The following is a 16,185-nucleotide window of genomic DNA, read 5'->3' on the forward strand; positions in this document are numbered from 1 at the left end:
GATGAGATGGGCGCTGAGGGTGCATTCACAGAATCCCAGGAGGAGCCAGCTGAGTGGGGAAGGCACTAGGAGAGGGGAGGCGCTGAGCGCGGACTGAGCGGGGCGCGGTGCTGTTGGGAACGTAGGCTCATCAGGGCGGCCGGGGTTGAGGCGCAGGCGCTGAGCCTTCACCCAAGTCCGCCGAAGTGTGCAGAGCCTGGAGACACGACCGAGGTCACTGGAAGCCGAGGGTGGCGGGGACGTGATCAAGCTACCGCGCGCTGGGGGAAGCGACCGCTGCAGCCCCGCGGATCCCACCAGCCTGGCCGAGAGCTCCCTCTGCCACGCTCAGCCGCGCTTCCGGCCCGAAGCCCGGCTTCCTCTGACGTCACGGCCCCTGCGCCCCCTGGCGGCGCGGCTGCGGCGGGACGCGCGGGCACCGCCCCCTCCGGCTGGAGGGCGGGACTTCCGGCGAGTGAGTGACGGGCGCAGCCTCGGCAGCGGCGGCGGTGGAGCCCTGAGGCGACAGCAGCTGCGGGAGGCGACGGGCCTCGGCCTGCGGAACCTGAGGCAGCCGGGGAGGGCCGGGCGCGCCGGCCGGATAGCGAGCCGCGCTGGCGGCGGCGGTGGCCGCGATGATGGAGATCCAGATGGACGAGGGCGGCGGCGTGGTGGTGTACCAGGACGACTACTGCTCCGGCTCGGTGATGTCGGAGCGGGTGTCGGGCCTGGCGGGCTCCATCTACCGCGAGTTCGAGCGCCTCATCCACTGCTACGACGAGGAGGTGGTCAAGGAGCTCATGCCGCTAGTGGTGAACGTGCTGGAGAACCTAGACTCGGTGCTCAGCGAGAACCAGGAGCACGAGGTGGAGCTGGAGCTGCTGCGCGAGGACAACGAGCAGCTGCTCACCCAGTACGAGCGCGAGAAGGCGCTGCGCAGGCAGGCGGAGGAGGTGCGTGGGCCGCGGGACCCGCCCGCATCCCCGTCCCGGACCCCCAGTCAGCCCCGGGCCCCGGACCCAACACCCGTCCCGACCCCAGACCCCGCTCCGGCACCCCGGACCTCGCGACCCCCGGACCCCCAGACCCCGCCCCGAGACCCGCCTGGACCCCCTGGACCCCGCCCCGGGACTTCCCCACCCCCTCTGCCCGCCGTGAGACACCTCCCTAGAGCACCCCCCCGCCTGCCCCGGGACCCCACCCCGACTCCCGGGGACCCCCTTTTCCGCCCAGGCCTGGGCCCTGGCCCCCTCCTCCGGGCCCCCAGCCCTGAACCTTCAGCCCCAAACCCGATGTGCCTGGCGTCATCCCCGGGGAGCTCAGCTTCAAAGCCAGGCCTCACTCTCCCCTCCCCACCCACCTCTGCATGCCAATTCCCTTTGCTTTCGTGCGTGTGTTTAGTCAAAACCCTTTCCCGACCCCAAGTGCTACCTCTGTTGGCTGCCATTCTAAACCCATCTAGAAAAGGAATCTTTTGGTGTTCTTAGGGGCTGCAGCCGTCTGTGGATGATGTTGGAGACCTTTCCCTTGTCCCTAATCCCGTATTTTGAAGGTCTGTGACATGGGTGAATTGGGTGGTTGATGTAAACACAGAACAAGGCCGCAGGCGGGCTGCTCCTCTGTCAGCAGAAGGAACACTCGAGTTTCTGGAGGTGATCTCTTTGCCGCCTTGGTTCCTTGCTTGGCGAGATTGTTAGCTGATGTAGCCAGGGCTGAGAAACTCCACTCTGGCTTCTGAGGAGTTAAAAGTCTGAGTTTGAAGCGTTTAATTCTGTGCTAGGATGTCTCCATAACCTGGAAATCGCTTATTTGTGAAGCAGTTACAAGAGCCGGGCCCTGTGGGGAGCACCACTTAGCTTCATTCATTCACCATCAGATACTGAGCTCGGCCTGCCTGTGTGTGGGCCCAGAGCCTCACCCTTTGTCACAAACAGGTTCAGGGAGGCTGGTTCCCATCCCTGCTTTGCCTCTGTGACCTTGGGCTGTCGCCTGCCTGGGGTTTGATTTTCCATCAAAGGAGTGAATTGCACTAGGCGATCTCTAAGCCCAGAAATTCTCTCGTTCTAGGAGTTAGGTAATGCTGTTTGGCTTACGAATACAAGTGTCTTAGGAAATGAGCTTCAATTCCTTTTCAATTAATTCAGCTTAACACATTCTTGACTTTAATAGGAAAATACAAGACTGTGTCAGTATTTTGGCTTTTTCTGAAACCAAGGTGATTTATGGCCTAGTTTGGTTTAAAGCGTGTTTATAAAAATCATAACAGTATGTTGTATCGTTCCTCCTTTCCTGCGGTTTCTGTTGCGTTTGAGCTTCGTGTCTGTCGGGAGGCGGTTATGCATTGATTGGAATGCCCCGGTTCCAGCAAAACTGAGTTAAAGCTGTCAACCTGAGGAAACGCAAAGGTTCATGGATTTTGGAGCTCAGGGTGACTGTAGGCGTTTTACTGGGAAGGAAACTTGTCCTGAGAAGTGGAGGGGCTGAACCGAGGTCACCCACCCCAGAAGTGCCCAGCCAGGGTGCAGCGTGAACCCGACGCCAGCCTTGGCACTTGCTTCCATGTCAGGCAGCTGCAGGCACCGGAGCGCTGCTCCCCAGAAGCCTGGAGTGCCAGGGCTGCCCTCGCTCAGCTGTGGAGCTGTGGCTGCCCCCTCTGCTGGGCAGCGCCCTCCACTTCTCTCCCACACTCAGTGACCTGACCTAGATTTCGGGTGGGTTTCTTTTTTTCACCTTTTACCTGTGTGGTCAGTATAGTGGACGAGAAGGTACTGAAAGGAGAAAATCAAGATGGACAACGTTAAGGCTAGGAATTATAACCTTGCCTGTTAAAAATGAGCTCTGCACAGGATAGGCGCTGCCCGGCTCTGTGCGGTTCACATGCAAGCTGCCCTGAGTGCATCTGCCCTCCCACAGGGCTCCCGCTGAACCGAGCTGGCGGGTGTGCATGTGGTTTGCAAAGCTATCACCTTTAGTCTGAGACCCACCATTGCCCCAGTGCTTTAGAGAAGCTGCACCAAGAGCTTTGGGAGCCGAGCCCCAAAGCCAGCCAATGCTTGGCCAGCATGGAGGCTGTGATTAAACGCTAACAGGGTGCCCTTGGAAAGACCTCAGGGCTTTACAACTAAGGAAAAGGGATCGATGCTGTCAATATTTGGCATGCCTACTCCTCTACTGAATCAAGCAGACCTTCATTTCCAACTTTGTAGACCATTGTGCCCTGTGGGTCGGTGTCTTTTCTAAGCAGGGACTTGTGATCACATAGACGTGTATCTGATAAGAGGGGAGCGGGACGTCACACGCTGCAGGCGTGTCTTGTTGCAGAGGAGCTCCTGGGTGAGCTGTCAGCAGAAGCTCCGTCCCCAGCCACTCTGCTCAAGAAGGCTTAGTCAGAGATGGGTAACCTGAGCCACTGCAGCCTCTGAGCAGACAGAATCCGCAGGGTTTTATAAAAGCCTGAGCAGAGCAGACATCCCTGTTCCCATCTTCTTGCCAGTCATAACCACAGTGACTCCCAGTGTGCTCTGATAACAGGCAGCTGAGTGTATGGGAGTGACAGGAGCTAGAGAGGGTGGGGTCTCCCGAGAGACTGACCCAAGCCGTGGAGTCTGCAGACCCCAGCCTGAGTGTCAGCCCGGCCCTCGGGAGCCACACACCCTGGGTCCATCCTCTTCCCCTTGCTGGGCTGCAGTGGCCGCAGACTTTGCAAGTCAGTTTTATCTCAAGATCCAAGCACCATCACTGGCTGTTGGTTGCCTGGAGAATTGTGGGCAGGCAGATGTAGCAGAGTCAGGGCAGAGCCCTTGACGGGTTCTCAGGGCCGCCGTGGACGGCAGGCACCGGACATTGCTAGCCGCCTACCAGACAGTGCAGTTTCTGGTTGTGCAGGTTCTTATACAAAGTTTTTTAAAACCTTCAAGTTATTTCCCAGTGGAAAAGAAGAAGGTGGGAAACAGCAGCTGAACGGGGTGGGGGCTGGCAAGAAGCAGATGCTGCCTCCACACGCACCATCCGGTGCAGCTCCAGAGGAGGGCGAGGCAGAGCCACCACGTTTGCCGTGCTTACCCGGGCAGCAAAGAGCCCTTCTCCTGTAGTGATCAACTGCTTAGCTTACAAGAGGAAAAATAAGGTGTGAGAGATGACATGTGAGTATTAGTAGTCATTATTTGCCTTAAAATCTTCTTAACCCTAAAGAAACTGCTGCTGGTAACACCCCCCAGGCTCATGGCAGGCAGCTGGAGTGGGTGTTCTCTCAACAAGACCAAATCGTGATGTTTGCTGATCATTCGGCATTTGATGCTATGTAAGGAAAGGATGCAAGGGAAGACAGTTTTATCCAAAACGTATTTTTTCCGAGTTAAATAAAAGTTACCGGCCAGGCGCAGTGGCTCTCACGTCTGTAATCCCAGCACTTTGGTAGGCTGAGGCAGGCAAGAGATGAGGTCGCGCCATGTTGCCCAGGTTGGTCTCAAACTCCTGGATTCAAGCAGTCCTCCCACCTCAGCCTCCCAACATTTGACATTGAACTCCTGACCTCCTCATCTCAGGTCAGGAGTTTGAGACCAGCCTGGCCAACCTGGCAAAACCCTGTCTCTACTTAAAAAAAAAAAAAGAAAAAAAAAATTAGCCAGGTATAGCAGCAGGCCCCTGTAGTCCCGACACTCAGGAGGCTGAGGCAGGAGAATCACTTGAACCCAGGAGGTGGATGTTGTGGTGAACCAAGATCATACCACTGCACTCCAGCCTGGGCGACAAGAGTGAGACTCTGTCTCAAAATAAATAATTAGATAAAAAATAAAAAATAAACAAATAAATGTCATCCATTTCATAGAATATTTGGGTAGGATTCAGCTGGAGAAAACAAACACCATAATCCCACTCTACAGAGATTATCAGTCTGCCATTTTTTCTTCTTTTTTTTCCTCTGCCCCAGACGATCTGCAGGAAGTCTTTTCCATAAATGAATTAAGATGCTGAATCAGAAATTTTTATTTTTGTTTTTCATATGACAGATAGTAAATTCACCACTGCTTGGCCAGAGTATGTGATTTCTTTTCCTGCCATGTTATGATATTAAGAACAGTTTTTTTAAAAAATATTTTTTAAATGAAGCTATCAAGACGGGGCTGCCAGAGCTGCCTTTCCTAGGTGCCTCTAAAAGCTGGCCTGGTGTAGCTGTACCACTCACCAGGAGTACAGCAGTCTCCCTAAAAAGTGGAGCAAATACATGTAGGAACCATGGAGAAGGAGGTACCTGTCCCCCAGAGAGAACACGGGACAGAGGCAGAAGTGGCCTGGAGGCTGCTGGGCGCAGCCTGCCCCTCTGCCGCTCCGCCGCGGGAGCCCCCGGGCCACGCTAGCAGCAGTCAGACAGGGCCGAGAGCTGAGAGAAGTCAGTTCTTCCAAAATTAAGATTTCTAAATGAAATATCTGTTTCATTTTTAAGTTTTTAAAAACCATTTTGAAATACGTACAGAAAGGTTGCAGAATTAACACTCCTCACCCAACTTCCCAAGTGAGGGCATCTTCCCACGCTTCTTTCTCTGGCTGTGTAAGGGGCTCAGGGGTCCCTTTGTCCTTGTTGTGTCCTGTGTTCTGCGGGTGGCCCCTCGTTCTCTGCTCTTTGTGACCTTGACCATTGCGACAGCACAAGTCAGTCACTTTGCAGCTGTGCCTCAGTCTGGCTCATGGGCCCTGGGGACCAGACACGGGGCATGTCCTCAGGCCTCAGCAGGAAGACCCATGGCGTGCAGAGCCTGCTAGATCCTTAATCTGTGCCAGACGGGCATCAGGTGAGGGGCGCAAGATTTTTGGATGGGCCCCTTTCCCAGGTTCCCATTTATTACCAGGGTAGGAGGATGAGCTGTTAGTACATGAAAATCACTACAGAAGCTTGCTAGGAGCTGCATGGGGTGCCGGCTCTCCAGACTTGTTTTCCTTTGCCCTGTTGAAAGTTGGGGTCCCAAAGCCGGGCACAGTGGCTCACGCCTGTAATCCCAACACTTTGAAAGGCTGAGGCGGGTGGATCATGAGGTAAGGAGTTCGAGACCAGCCTGGCCAATATGATGAAACCCCGTGTCTACTAAAAATACAAAAATTAGCTGGGCATGGTGATACACGCCTGTAATCCCAGCTACTTGGAAGGCTGAAGCAGGAGAATCGCTTGAACACAGGAGGTGGAGGTTGCAGTGAGCCGAGATTGCAACGCCACTGCACTCCAGCCTGGGCAATTGAGGGAGACTCTGTCTCAAAAAAAAAGAAAAAAAAAAAGAAAATTGGGGTCCCGAGCTCCCCTTGTCACCCCGAGTATCCAGCCGCCACTAGGTCCTGGTGTTCTTTTGGCCTCAGGAGTTCTTTTTTTTTTTTTTTTTTTTTTTGAGACGGAGTCTTGCTCCTGTCACCCATGCTGGAGTGCAGTGGCGCAATCTCGGCCCACTGCAAGCTGCACCTCCCGGGTTTATGCCATTCTCCTGCCTCAGCCTCCCGAGTAGCTGGGACTACAGGTCCCGCCAACACGCCTGGCTAATTTTTTGTATTTTTAGTAGAGACGGGGTTTCACCGTGTTAGCCAGGATGGTCTCGATCTGCTGAACTCGTGATCTGCCCATCTCGGCCTCCCAAAGTGCTGGGATTATAGGCATGAGCCACCACGCCCGGCCAACCTCAGGAGTTCTTTAATGTCCCCACTTTTCATCTCCTTTGCTGCCTTCTGCTTCCAGTCACCACCAACCCAAGGTCTTCCGGCCACTCCCACCCCCGCCACTTTGCCAGCCCAGAGAACCCTCACAAAGCATGTCTGGTCTCTGAGTGCTAGGCTGAATTCCAGGCAGGGGGATTAGCTGATTGCTCTCCTGGGGCAGACTGGACATCTCAGATGGTGATAACATGAGGGGATCTGAGTGACAAGGTGGGCTAGGACACCGGGTGGACAGAGTGAGGCTGTCTCCCCCAGGTGGCCCCCCGCTGGGCCCACCTCTCACCAGCCTCATCTGCCTCTGGTCTTCTGGCCGCCCCCATTCTGCAGACCTGCAGCTCCTGCCTCCTAGAGCACCTGCCCCCACCCCACCCTTGGGGTTCACCTGGCCAGTTCCCGTCTCTGCCTGATTCGCTGGTGTCTGCCTCCCCAGTGCACCTGCAGAGAAGCCCCCATCACCCACTCTGCCGCCCCTGCCTGGGGAGCTAGGCCCCCACCAGGCCTCTCTCCCGGCTTCCGCAAGTTAAGCTGCTCCCTGCCAACAAGGGGCCGGCACCCTCTGGTTCATTCAGCCTGAGCCTGTTGTTTCTCTTTCTCGGCACACCCGGAGATGCTGGCCATCTGTGTGTGTGGATAAGGGGAAGCCAGCTTTCCTCTGCCTCTGCACACATCTCACCAAACTATGCAGTTCTTGAAGGTCAAGGACTGTCTCTTTGGAGCAGCCTTTCTGTCTGACAGAACGTTCTGGGATGATGGAAATGTTGTATTTGGTGCTGTCCACTTCAGTAGCTGCTGGCCACATAGGGCTGTTGAGCATTTTCGGTGTGACTCATGGAGAGAGGGCCGTTGAGCATTTTAGGCGTGACTCATGGAACTGAGGAACTGGGTTTTTAGTTGTATTTACTTGTTTCAGAGATGAGGTCTCGCCATGTTGCCCAGACTGGTCTCAAACTCCTGGACCGAAGCAATCCTCCCATCTCAGCCTCCCGAGTAGCTGGGACTACAGGCTCGTGCCACCATGCCCGGCTGTGTTTTATTTTAAGTAATGTAAACATGTGGCCAGGGCTTCCATACTGGACAGTGTGGCTTTGGGCAGTCTAGCTGAGCTGCCTGCAAGCAAGGGCAGATGGTGAGTTACTCAGCTTCATGCGAGAAAGGAAGATGCTTAAAGGGTGGGTTTGTTTCCTGTTTAATGAACATTTTCCAGAAAGAGGGGAGATCCCGTAGCAGTGGATTTCAGATACAGGAGACCAGACAGGAGAAAATATTGTGAGATGGGAAAGTGGATGCCAGCGACAGGAAACAGCAGAGAGGGGCTGAAGTTCTCTAAAGGCCAAGAAGAGCCTGGTGGGAAACCGCTCGCACCTCAGGACTGCCTGTGCTCACTCAGGGCACAGGATCGACTTTTTCGCGTTGGGCTGCTTTTTGTTTCCTTTCTGTGGGTAACAATTTTATTGCAGTATCATTGACATACACTGAACTGTACATACTTAAAGAGTACAATTTGATGAGTTTTGAAATACGTATAAACACCTGAAGCCATCCCTGCAGTCCAAGCAGTGTAGATGCCCAGACCCCAGAGTTCCCTGTGTCCTGTGTAACCCCCCTCCGACCCCTCCTTGCCCCACCTGTCCCCAGGTAACCACTGACCTGCCTTCAGTCACTGTAGGTTAATTTGCATCTTCTAGAGCTTTGCATAATGGCCTCCTGCAGTGCGTACGTGGTTTCCTCTGACATCTTCCACTCGGTACAGTGATTCGGCGACTCACCCAGGCTGTGTGTGTCCTTCCCCCATGGCCGAGCAGGGTCCCAGCAGTGCTGTTTGTCCATCCGCCTGCCTGCAGGGGAGCTGGGCAGCTTGCTTTTACCTAACCTTCACGCATGAGCGCTTTGTAAGCTGGCTCACCCCGTGGCAGGCTGGCGGTGAAACCCAGAGACTAGAATCCGCTTATGAGGCGGATGAGGCTTTGCGGAGACCCTTAGAGCCCACAACATCATTACTCTGTTGCATTTTTTTTGAGCCACTGTTAGGGCAAGAGATCCGGGGCATGTCACGTGAAACGCGACAGGGCCTTTCCTCAAGACCGCTCCTCCGTGCGGTACGTTTCCCACACAGGGCCTAGGACATTTCGATTCTTGTTATCAACAACCAGATTCAAAACTTGCCTTTTGTTAAAGTTTCTGGGTGCCCCTTCCTCCCCAGGCCTCTGGGGAGTTTGGGGCTCCTGTTCCCTAATCTTTCCCCAGCCAGCCTGCCCATCACCTTTCCTTCGCCCCAGAAAATGAATTCCCAGATAAACGCACAGTCCCGGTAGGCCCTTGCACACGTGTGTCTCTGTGTCCCTGCCTCAGGTTAGAGCATTCATGTTTTGAGAGCAGGGACCCTTTGTCTACTGAGAAGAGTGAACTGAGGCACGGTTAGCAGGCCCCTCATTCAGTGGAACCAGAGGGAGTTGGAGGCTGGGGCTGATTAGGAAGTTTCAGAAGCCAATGTAAACTCCTAAGAGTGCACCAGAGAATAAAAGTTAACTTGAGAATAATTTTTCTCAGGGAGATGTTTCATAGGATGGGACATTTAACTTGGGGTTTTAGTTTTATCTTCATTTTTCTTCCGCCGGTACCAACCATATAAATTTATGTATATATATATATATATATATATATATATATTTCCCAATACAAATGTATATGTACTAGTAAGACAGATGGTAAATAGATATGTATATATTTCCCATCTGTCTTACCCGTTCTTGAAAATCAGTGCGTATTCAACCAGTTGAGATTTGTTTTACGTGGACACTGAACCCAGCAGTCCCTTTCACAGAACGTGAGGAAACCTTGCTTTTCAACCTGATTTTTGGATTCCCGAGATGATGGCCAGATCTCTCAGCCCCACATGTAATACCTGAATGGAGAAATGTCCTTCCCTAGACCCGTGTCCTATCCAGCAGGCTTCGGGGGCAGCTTTGTAACTCCAGAGCCACCCCCTGCACGTCCTCTCTCTCTGCGTTTTAGATCTAGGTGGCCAGGCAGTTGTGGGAAATGGAAAGAGCTCTGACTGCCCCCTGCCAGCCCTGGGTAACCACAGCCATGCGAGGTCCCTGCCCGTACCTGGGAACTAGCCGTGAACGGCATCCGCCAGGCATGTGCCCAGCGCCTGTCTGCCTGCTTAAGATAAAAGACCAAAAATGAGCGTTTTTCCTTTGGAAATTCATAGTACCCCCTCATTCCCAGGGAAGGAAATAAATTGATCGGTATTGCACAAGAACGAGATCTTTGATTCGTGTCAAGATTTGTTTCTAACCAACCAGCCAGAGCTGAATTGTTTCTCGCTGGTGAGCCTGGCCTGGCCTAACGAACGTATGAGAGGGGAGGTTTGGATTTTTTTTTTTTTTTTTTTGAGACGAAGTCTCACTCTGTTGCCTAGGCTGGAGTGCAATGGCGCAATCTCGGCTCACCGCAAGCTCTGCCTCCCGGGTTCAAGCGATTCTGCCTCAGCCTCCTGAGTACCTGGGATCACAGGCGCCCACCACCACACCCGGCTAATTTTTTGTATTTTTAGTAGAGATGGGGGTTTCACCATGTTCGCTAGGCTGGTCTTGAACTCCTGACCTCACGTGATCTGCCCACCTCAGCCTCCCAAAGTGCTGGGATTACAGGCGGGAGCCACTGCACCCGGCCGAGGTTTGGATTTAATGTATTACTTTACTCAGCAGGAAAGTGTCCATGGGTTGTGAAAGTTACCAAAAGCCTGTTGATCGCCCTGTGAAAGAACTTACCTGGCCATTGCTCTGACATTCTGAGTCCAGGATACTGTCATCTTGATTTTATATTGGATGTTAAAAGTCAGTCACTGCGTTAACTTTGTTTACATATAAAAGGAAGGATGATATCATTCTATGGAATACTGAAAAAACTAACTTGGATTACTAGATTTTCGAAGACCCTATGCTCTCAGGTCATTTCTTTTTTTTTTTTTTTTGAGACAGTCTCCCTCTGTCATGCAATGGTGCGATCTCTGCTCACTGCAACCTCTGCCTCCTAAGTTCAAGAGATTCTCCTGCCTCAGCCTCCTGAGTAGCTGGGATTACAGGTATGCACCACCACGCCCTGCTAATTTTGGTATTTTTAGTAGAGATGGGGTTTCACCATGTTGGTCAGGCTGGTCTCAAACTCCTGACCTTGTGATCCGCCCACCTCGGCCTCCCAAAATGCTGGGATTACAGGAGTAAGCCACTGTGCCCAGCCAGGTTATTTCAATATGTATCTTGAAATTCACTGAAAATGCTGGGCATGGTGGCTCACGCTTCTAATCCCAGCACTTTGTGAGGCTGAGGTGAGTGGATGACCTGAGGTTAGGAGTTTGAGACCAGCCTGGCCAACATGGCGAAACCCTGTATCTACCAAAAATACAAAAATTAGCCAGGTATGACCAGGCGCAGTGGTTCACGCCTGTAATCCCAACACTTTGGGAGGCCGAGGCAGGCGGATCACGAGGTCAAGGAGATCAAGACCATCCTGGCTAATACAGTGAAGTCCCATCTTTACTAAAAATAAAAAAAATTAGCTGAGTGTGGTGGTGGGTGCCTGTGATCCCATCTACTCGGGATGCTGAGGCAGGAGAAACAGTTGAACCTGGGAGTCAGAGGTTGCAGTGAGCTGAGATTGTGCTACTGCACTCCAGCCTGGGCAACAGAGTGAGACTCCGTCTCAAAAAAAAATAAAATAAAAATTAGCCAGGTGTGGTGGTGGGTGCCTATAATCCTAGCTACTCGGGGGACTGGGAGGCTGAGGCAAGAGAATCACTTGAACCCAGGAGGCGGAGGTTGCAGTGAGCCAAGATCGTGCCGCTGCACTCCAGCCTGGGTGATGGAGTAAAACTCCATCTCAAAAAAAAAAAAAAAAGAAAGAAAGAAAGAAATTCACCGAAAAGCAAATTCTGAAAACATAAGTTGAATTTAATTTTCAAGCAGAGCCCTTTGGTCGTGGGAGGGATGAGGAAGTACATCTTAAAAACATGTCTAAAAAGGGAATCCTGTGGCATATTGGTACCTAGATGTGAGAGTTGTTTCGTGTCTCGACTGAGGAACGACACCCATGTTTTCCTTCATTTTGTAATCTCAAGTCATTGCTCCTTGGGATGCTCAAAGGTGATCCATAGGTGGCCTCGCATGTCCGGATGCCACACGGCATTTCACTAGACTCGGTTAGATAGGTAGTCGTGTCAAATACACGCTGCCCTGCAGCATGGATCACGAGCACGTGTACAGAAACCTCTCACTTTGCTATCGTCACACCTTCAGTAGGTCTCTGGGACCAAGATACTACCGTGCTGTCTTCCGGGTAGTTCTTTTATTTTTTATAATCTAGTGCTATGCAGGCCCATTCAGCAAGAATGCTGATCGTTACAACGTTATTTTTCTCAGTTCCATTTATATCTTGTAATCGTGCTTTATAGACTTAAATTCATCTCTATTCCCCAAGTCCCCACCACTGAAAATTCTTGGTTCTCTCTCTCTTTTTTTTTTTTTTTTTTTTTTTTTTTTTTTTTTTTTTTTTAGATGGTGTCTCGCTCTGTCGCCCAGGCTGGAGTGCAGTGGCGCGATCTTGGCTCACTGCAAGCTCCACCTCCCAGGTTCCTGCCATTCTCCTGCCTCAGCCTCCTGAGTAGCTGGGACTACAGGCATGCGCCACCACGCCCGGCTAATCTTTTTTGTATTTTTAGTAGAGATGGGGTTTCACCTTGTTAGCCAGGATGGTCTCGATCTCCTGACCTCAAGATCTGCCCATCTCAGCCTCCCAAAGTGCTGGGATTACACACTTGAGCCACCAAGCCCAGCTGAAAATTCTTAGTTCTCTTAAATCAGAAGTAAATGATTTTTTTTTTTTTTTTTTTTTTTTTTTTTTTTTTTTTTTGAGACAGAGTTTCACTCTTGTCACCCGGGCTGGAGTGCAATGTCATGGCCTTGGCTCACTGCAACCTCTGCCTCCCGGGTTCAAGAGATTCTCCTGCCTCAGCCTCCTGAGTAGCTGGGATTATAGGCATGCACCACCATGCCTGGCTAATTTTGTATTTTTAGTAGAGACGGGGTTTCACCAAGTTGGCCAGGCTGCTCTTGAACTCCTGACCTCAGGTGATTCCCCCCACCTTGGCCTCCTAAAGTGCTGGGATTACAGGCATGAGTTACCACGCCCAGCCAATGATCTTTAAATAAAAATATTTTCTGGGCCAGGTGCAGTGGCTCACGCCTGTAATACCAGCACTTTGGGAAGCCAAGGCAGGTGGATTCCTTGAGGTCAGGAGTTCGAGAGCAGCCTGGCCAACGTGGTGAAACCTCGTCTCTACTAAAAATACAAAAATTAGCTGGTCATGGTGGTGGGCACCTGTAATCCCAGCTAGTCAGAGGCTGAGGCAGGAGAATCGCTTGAACCTGGGAGATGGAGGTTGCAGTGAGCCAAGATCGCACCACTGCACATCAGCCTGGGCAACAGAGCCGTCTCCAAAAAAAAAAAAAAAAAAAAAAAAGAATGTTCCAGCGTCCAGCCCCAGAAGCCCCATCAGAGGACTCTTCACTTCCTCAAGATGAGTTTTCTCTCACCCCAAGTCTAGCCCTGAGCATCTTCTCACTGAAACGACTCAACATTGGGGGCTGGGCAAGGTGGGTCACGCCCGTAGTGCCTGTGCTTCAGGAGACTGTGGCAGGAGGATTGCTTGAGCCCAGTAGGTCAAGGCTGCAGTGAGCCTTGGTCTTGCTGCTGTACTCCAGTCTGGATAACAGAGCAAGACCCATCTCAACAGAGCAAGACCCCATCTCAAGCAATCTTCCTGCCTCAGCCTCCCAAGTAGCTGGGACTATGGGCATGCAACACTGTGCCCAGCTAATTATTTTTTGTAGAGGTAAGGTCTTGTTATATTGCCCAGGCTGGGCTTGAACTCTTGGCCCCAAGTGACACTCCTGCCTCAGTGACCCAAAGTGCTGGGATTACAGGTGTGAGCCACTGTGCCCAGCCTGAGACCCAATCTTTAAAAAGAAAAAAAAAAGGCCCCTTCCTAAGGGACAGAGACCTGGTGCTTTCTGACAGGTGAAATGCATAACCAAAAAATAAATATGTATGTAGGTGATTCAAAATGATTCTCAAATTAATCTAGAAGGAGAAATTAGGAATAAGCAGGAAAATGTTGAAAAGGAAGATGTAAGAGGGAGAGCAGATATTAGATAATAGAAAGTAACATAACACCACAACACCAGTTTAAAAACCTGTGGTGCTGGCTCAGAAACAGACTGAAATGTAGCCAGGCACAGTGGCTCATGCCTGTAATCCCAATACTCTGGGAGGCTAAGGGGGGATCGCTTGAGCCCAGGAGTTTGAGATCAGCCTGGGTAACATAGGGAGACCCCATCTCTACAAAAAAAAAAAACACAAAAAAATTAGCCCAGTGTGGTGGCACGTGCCTGTGGGCCCAGCTACTCAGGAGACTGAGATGGGAGGATCGCTTGAGCCCGCGAGGTCAAGGCTGCAGTGGGTGACAGACGGAGACCCTGTCCTCAAAAAATGGAAAAATAAAAGGAAAAAAAAGCCTCAAAAACAAACCAAAAAAGTATAAAAGAAAGACATGTTGAGAGTTCTACAAAAGGGCACTGTCCCACTTTTTGGGGGGAAGTGTAAGTTGGGACACCCTCTGAAGAGTCACTTAGCAGTGCGTGACCACAGCCTCGGAGAGCAGGAAGCCAGCAGGTGAATATACAAAGACGTGTGTGCACACAGCTTTTGTTTGTTTGTTTGTTTTTCTTTTGAGATGGAATCTCGCTCTTGTTGCCCGGGCTGGAGTGCAATGGCGCAATCTTGGCTCACTGCAACCTGGGTTCAAGCAATTCTCCTGCCTCAGCCTCCTGAGTAGCTGGGATTACAGGCACACGCCGCCACGCCCAGCTAATTTTTTGTATTTTTAGTAGAGACGGGGTTTCACCGTGTTGGCCAGGCTGGTCTTGAACTCCTGACCTCAGGTGATCCACCCGCCTCGGCCTCCCAAAGTGCTGGGATTACAGGCGTGAGCCACCATGCCCGGCCAGCTTTTTATAATAGCAAACATTTTAAAGCAACCTGAAAGTCCGTAAAGAGAGAATGGATTGAGCAAAACTGTGCTCTACCCACACACTCCCAGCAGAACACACACCTGCCAAACATGGAAGTGGCAGAATACGCCTGTTGCTGTTGAAAGGCATTTCAATATAAATCAGTGAATAAATCAGGTTACAAAACACTGTGTACAGGATGAGCATACATCTGCTCTACACACACACACACAAATCCAGAAGCACGTCACACAATTTTAACTGACCCTGTAGACCGAGCCTCATAATTTAAAATTTTTTCTGTTTTTACCTAACACTGATTTTCCTGCGAAAACATATATTGTTTATATAATTATTTTCATTTTTTATATAACAGGAAATAAAATTACCTACTTTAAAAAATATCCAGGCCAGGCCGGGTGCAGTGGCTCACGCCTGTAATCCCAGCACTTTGGGAGGTGGAAGCAGGCGGATCACGAGGTCAGGGGATCGAGACCATCCTGGCTAACACGGTGAAACCCCATCTCTACTAAAAATACAAAAACAAAATTAGGCGGGCGTGGTGGCAGGTGCCTGTAATCCCAGCTACTCGGGAGGCTGAGGCAGGAGAATGGCGTGAACCCAGGAGGCGCAGCTTGCAGTGAGCCAAGATAGCGCCACTGCACTCCAGCCTGGGCGCCCGAGTGAGACTTCATCTCTAAATAAATAAATAAATATCCAGGCCGTACTCATGCCTGTAATCCCAACATTTTGGGAGGCCGAGGTGGGCGGATCACCTGAGGTCAGGAGTTTGAGGCCAGCCTGGCCAACATGGTGAAACCCCATCTCTACTAAAAATACAAAGAATTAGCTGGGTGTGGTGGTGGGTGCCTGTAGTCCCAGCTACTTGGGAGGCTGAGGCAGGAGAATTGCTTGGACCCAGGGGGCGGAGGTTGCAGTGAGCTGAGTCGTGTCATTGCACTCCAGCCTGGGCAACAAGAGCAAAACTTTGTCTCAAAAAAAAAAAACAAAACAAGGCCGGGCATGGGGGCTCATGCCTGTAATCCCAGCACTTGGGAAGGCCGAGGCAGGCGGATCACCTAAGGTCAGGAGTTTGAGACCAGCCTGACCAACATGGCAAAACGCCATCTCTACTAAAAATACATTAGCTGGATGTGGTGGCGCATGCCTGTAATCCCAACTACTTGGGAGGCTGAGGCAGGAGAATCGCTTGAACCCGGGAGGCAGAGGTTGCGGTGAGCCGAGATTGTGCCATTGCACTCTATCTCAAAAAAAAAAAAAAAAAAAAAAAATCCTTTGCTCATGCCTGTAATCCCAGCACTTTGGAAAGCCAAGGCGGGAGGATTGCTTGAGCCCAGGAGTTTGAGACCAGCCTGGGCAATATAGTGAGATCCTATCTCTACAAAACCTTTTTTTTTTAGAGAGAGGATCTCACTGTCTT

At 51.4% G+C, this 16,185-nt stretch overlaps 1 protein-coding gene across 6 annotated transcripts in view; it reads left to right on the forward strand.

Annotated features, from left to right (window-relative positions):
• The first annotated feature begins 445 nt into the window (after nt 1-445).
• The window catches only part of MAPK8IP3 (mitogen-activated protein kinase 8 interacting protein 3), a 63,405-nt gene continuing 47,665 nt past the window's right edge, over nt 446-16,185 (forward strand). For all 6 annotated transcript variants that reach the window (XM_063654862.1, XM_063654864.1, XM_063654863.1 and 3 more), the window contains exon 1: nt 446-932. In XM_063654862.1, coding sequence (XP_063510932.1) covers nt 615-932 — 318 coding nt within the window. In that variant the 5' untranslated portion in view covers nt 446-614. The remainder of the gene's footprint in view (nt 933-16,185) is intronic.

This window comes from Pongo pygmaeus, chromosome 18, assembly GCF_028885625.2.
Source record: "Pongo pygmaeus isolate AG05252 chromosome 18, NHGRI_mPonPyg2-v2.0_pri, whole genome shotgun sequence".
NCBI lineage: Eukaryota > Metazoa > Chordata > Mammalia > Primates > Hominidae > Pongo > Pongo pygmaeus.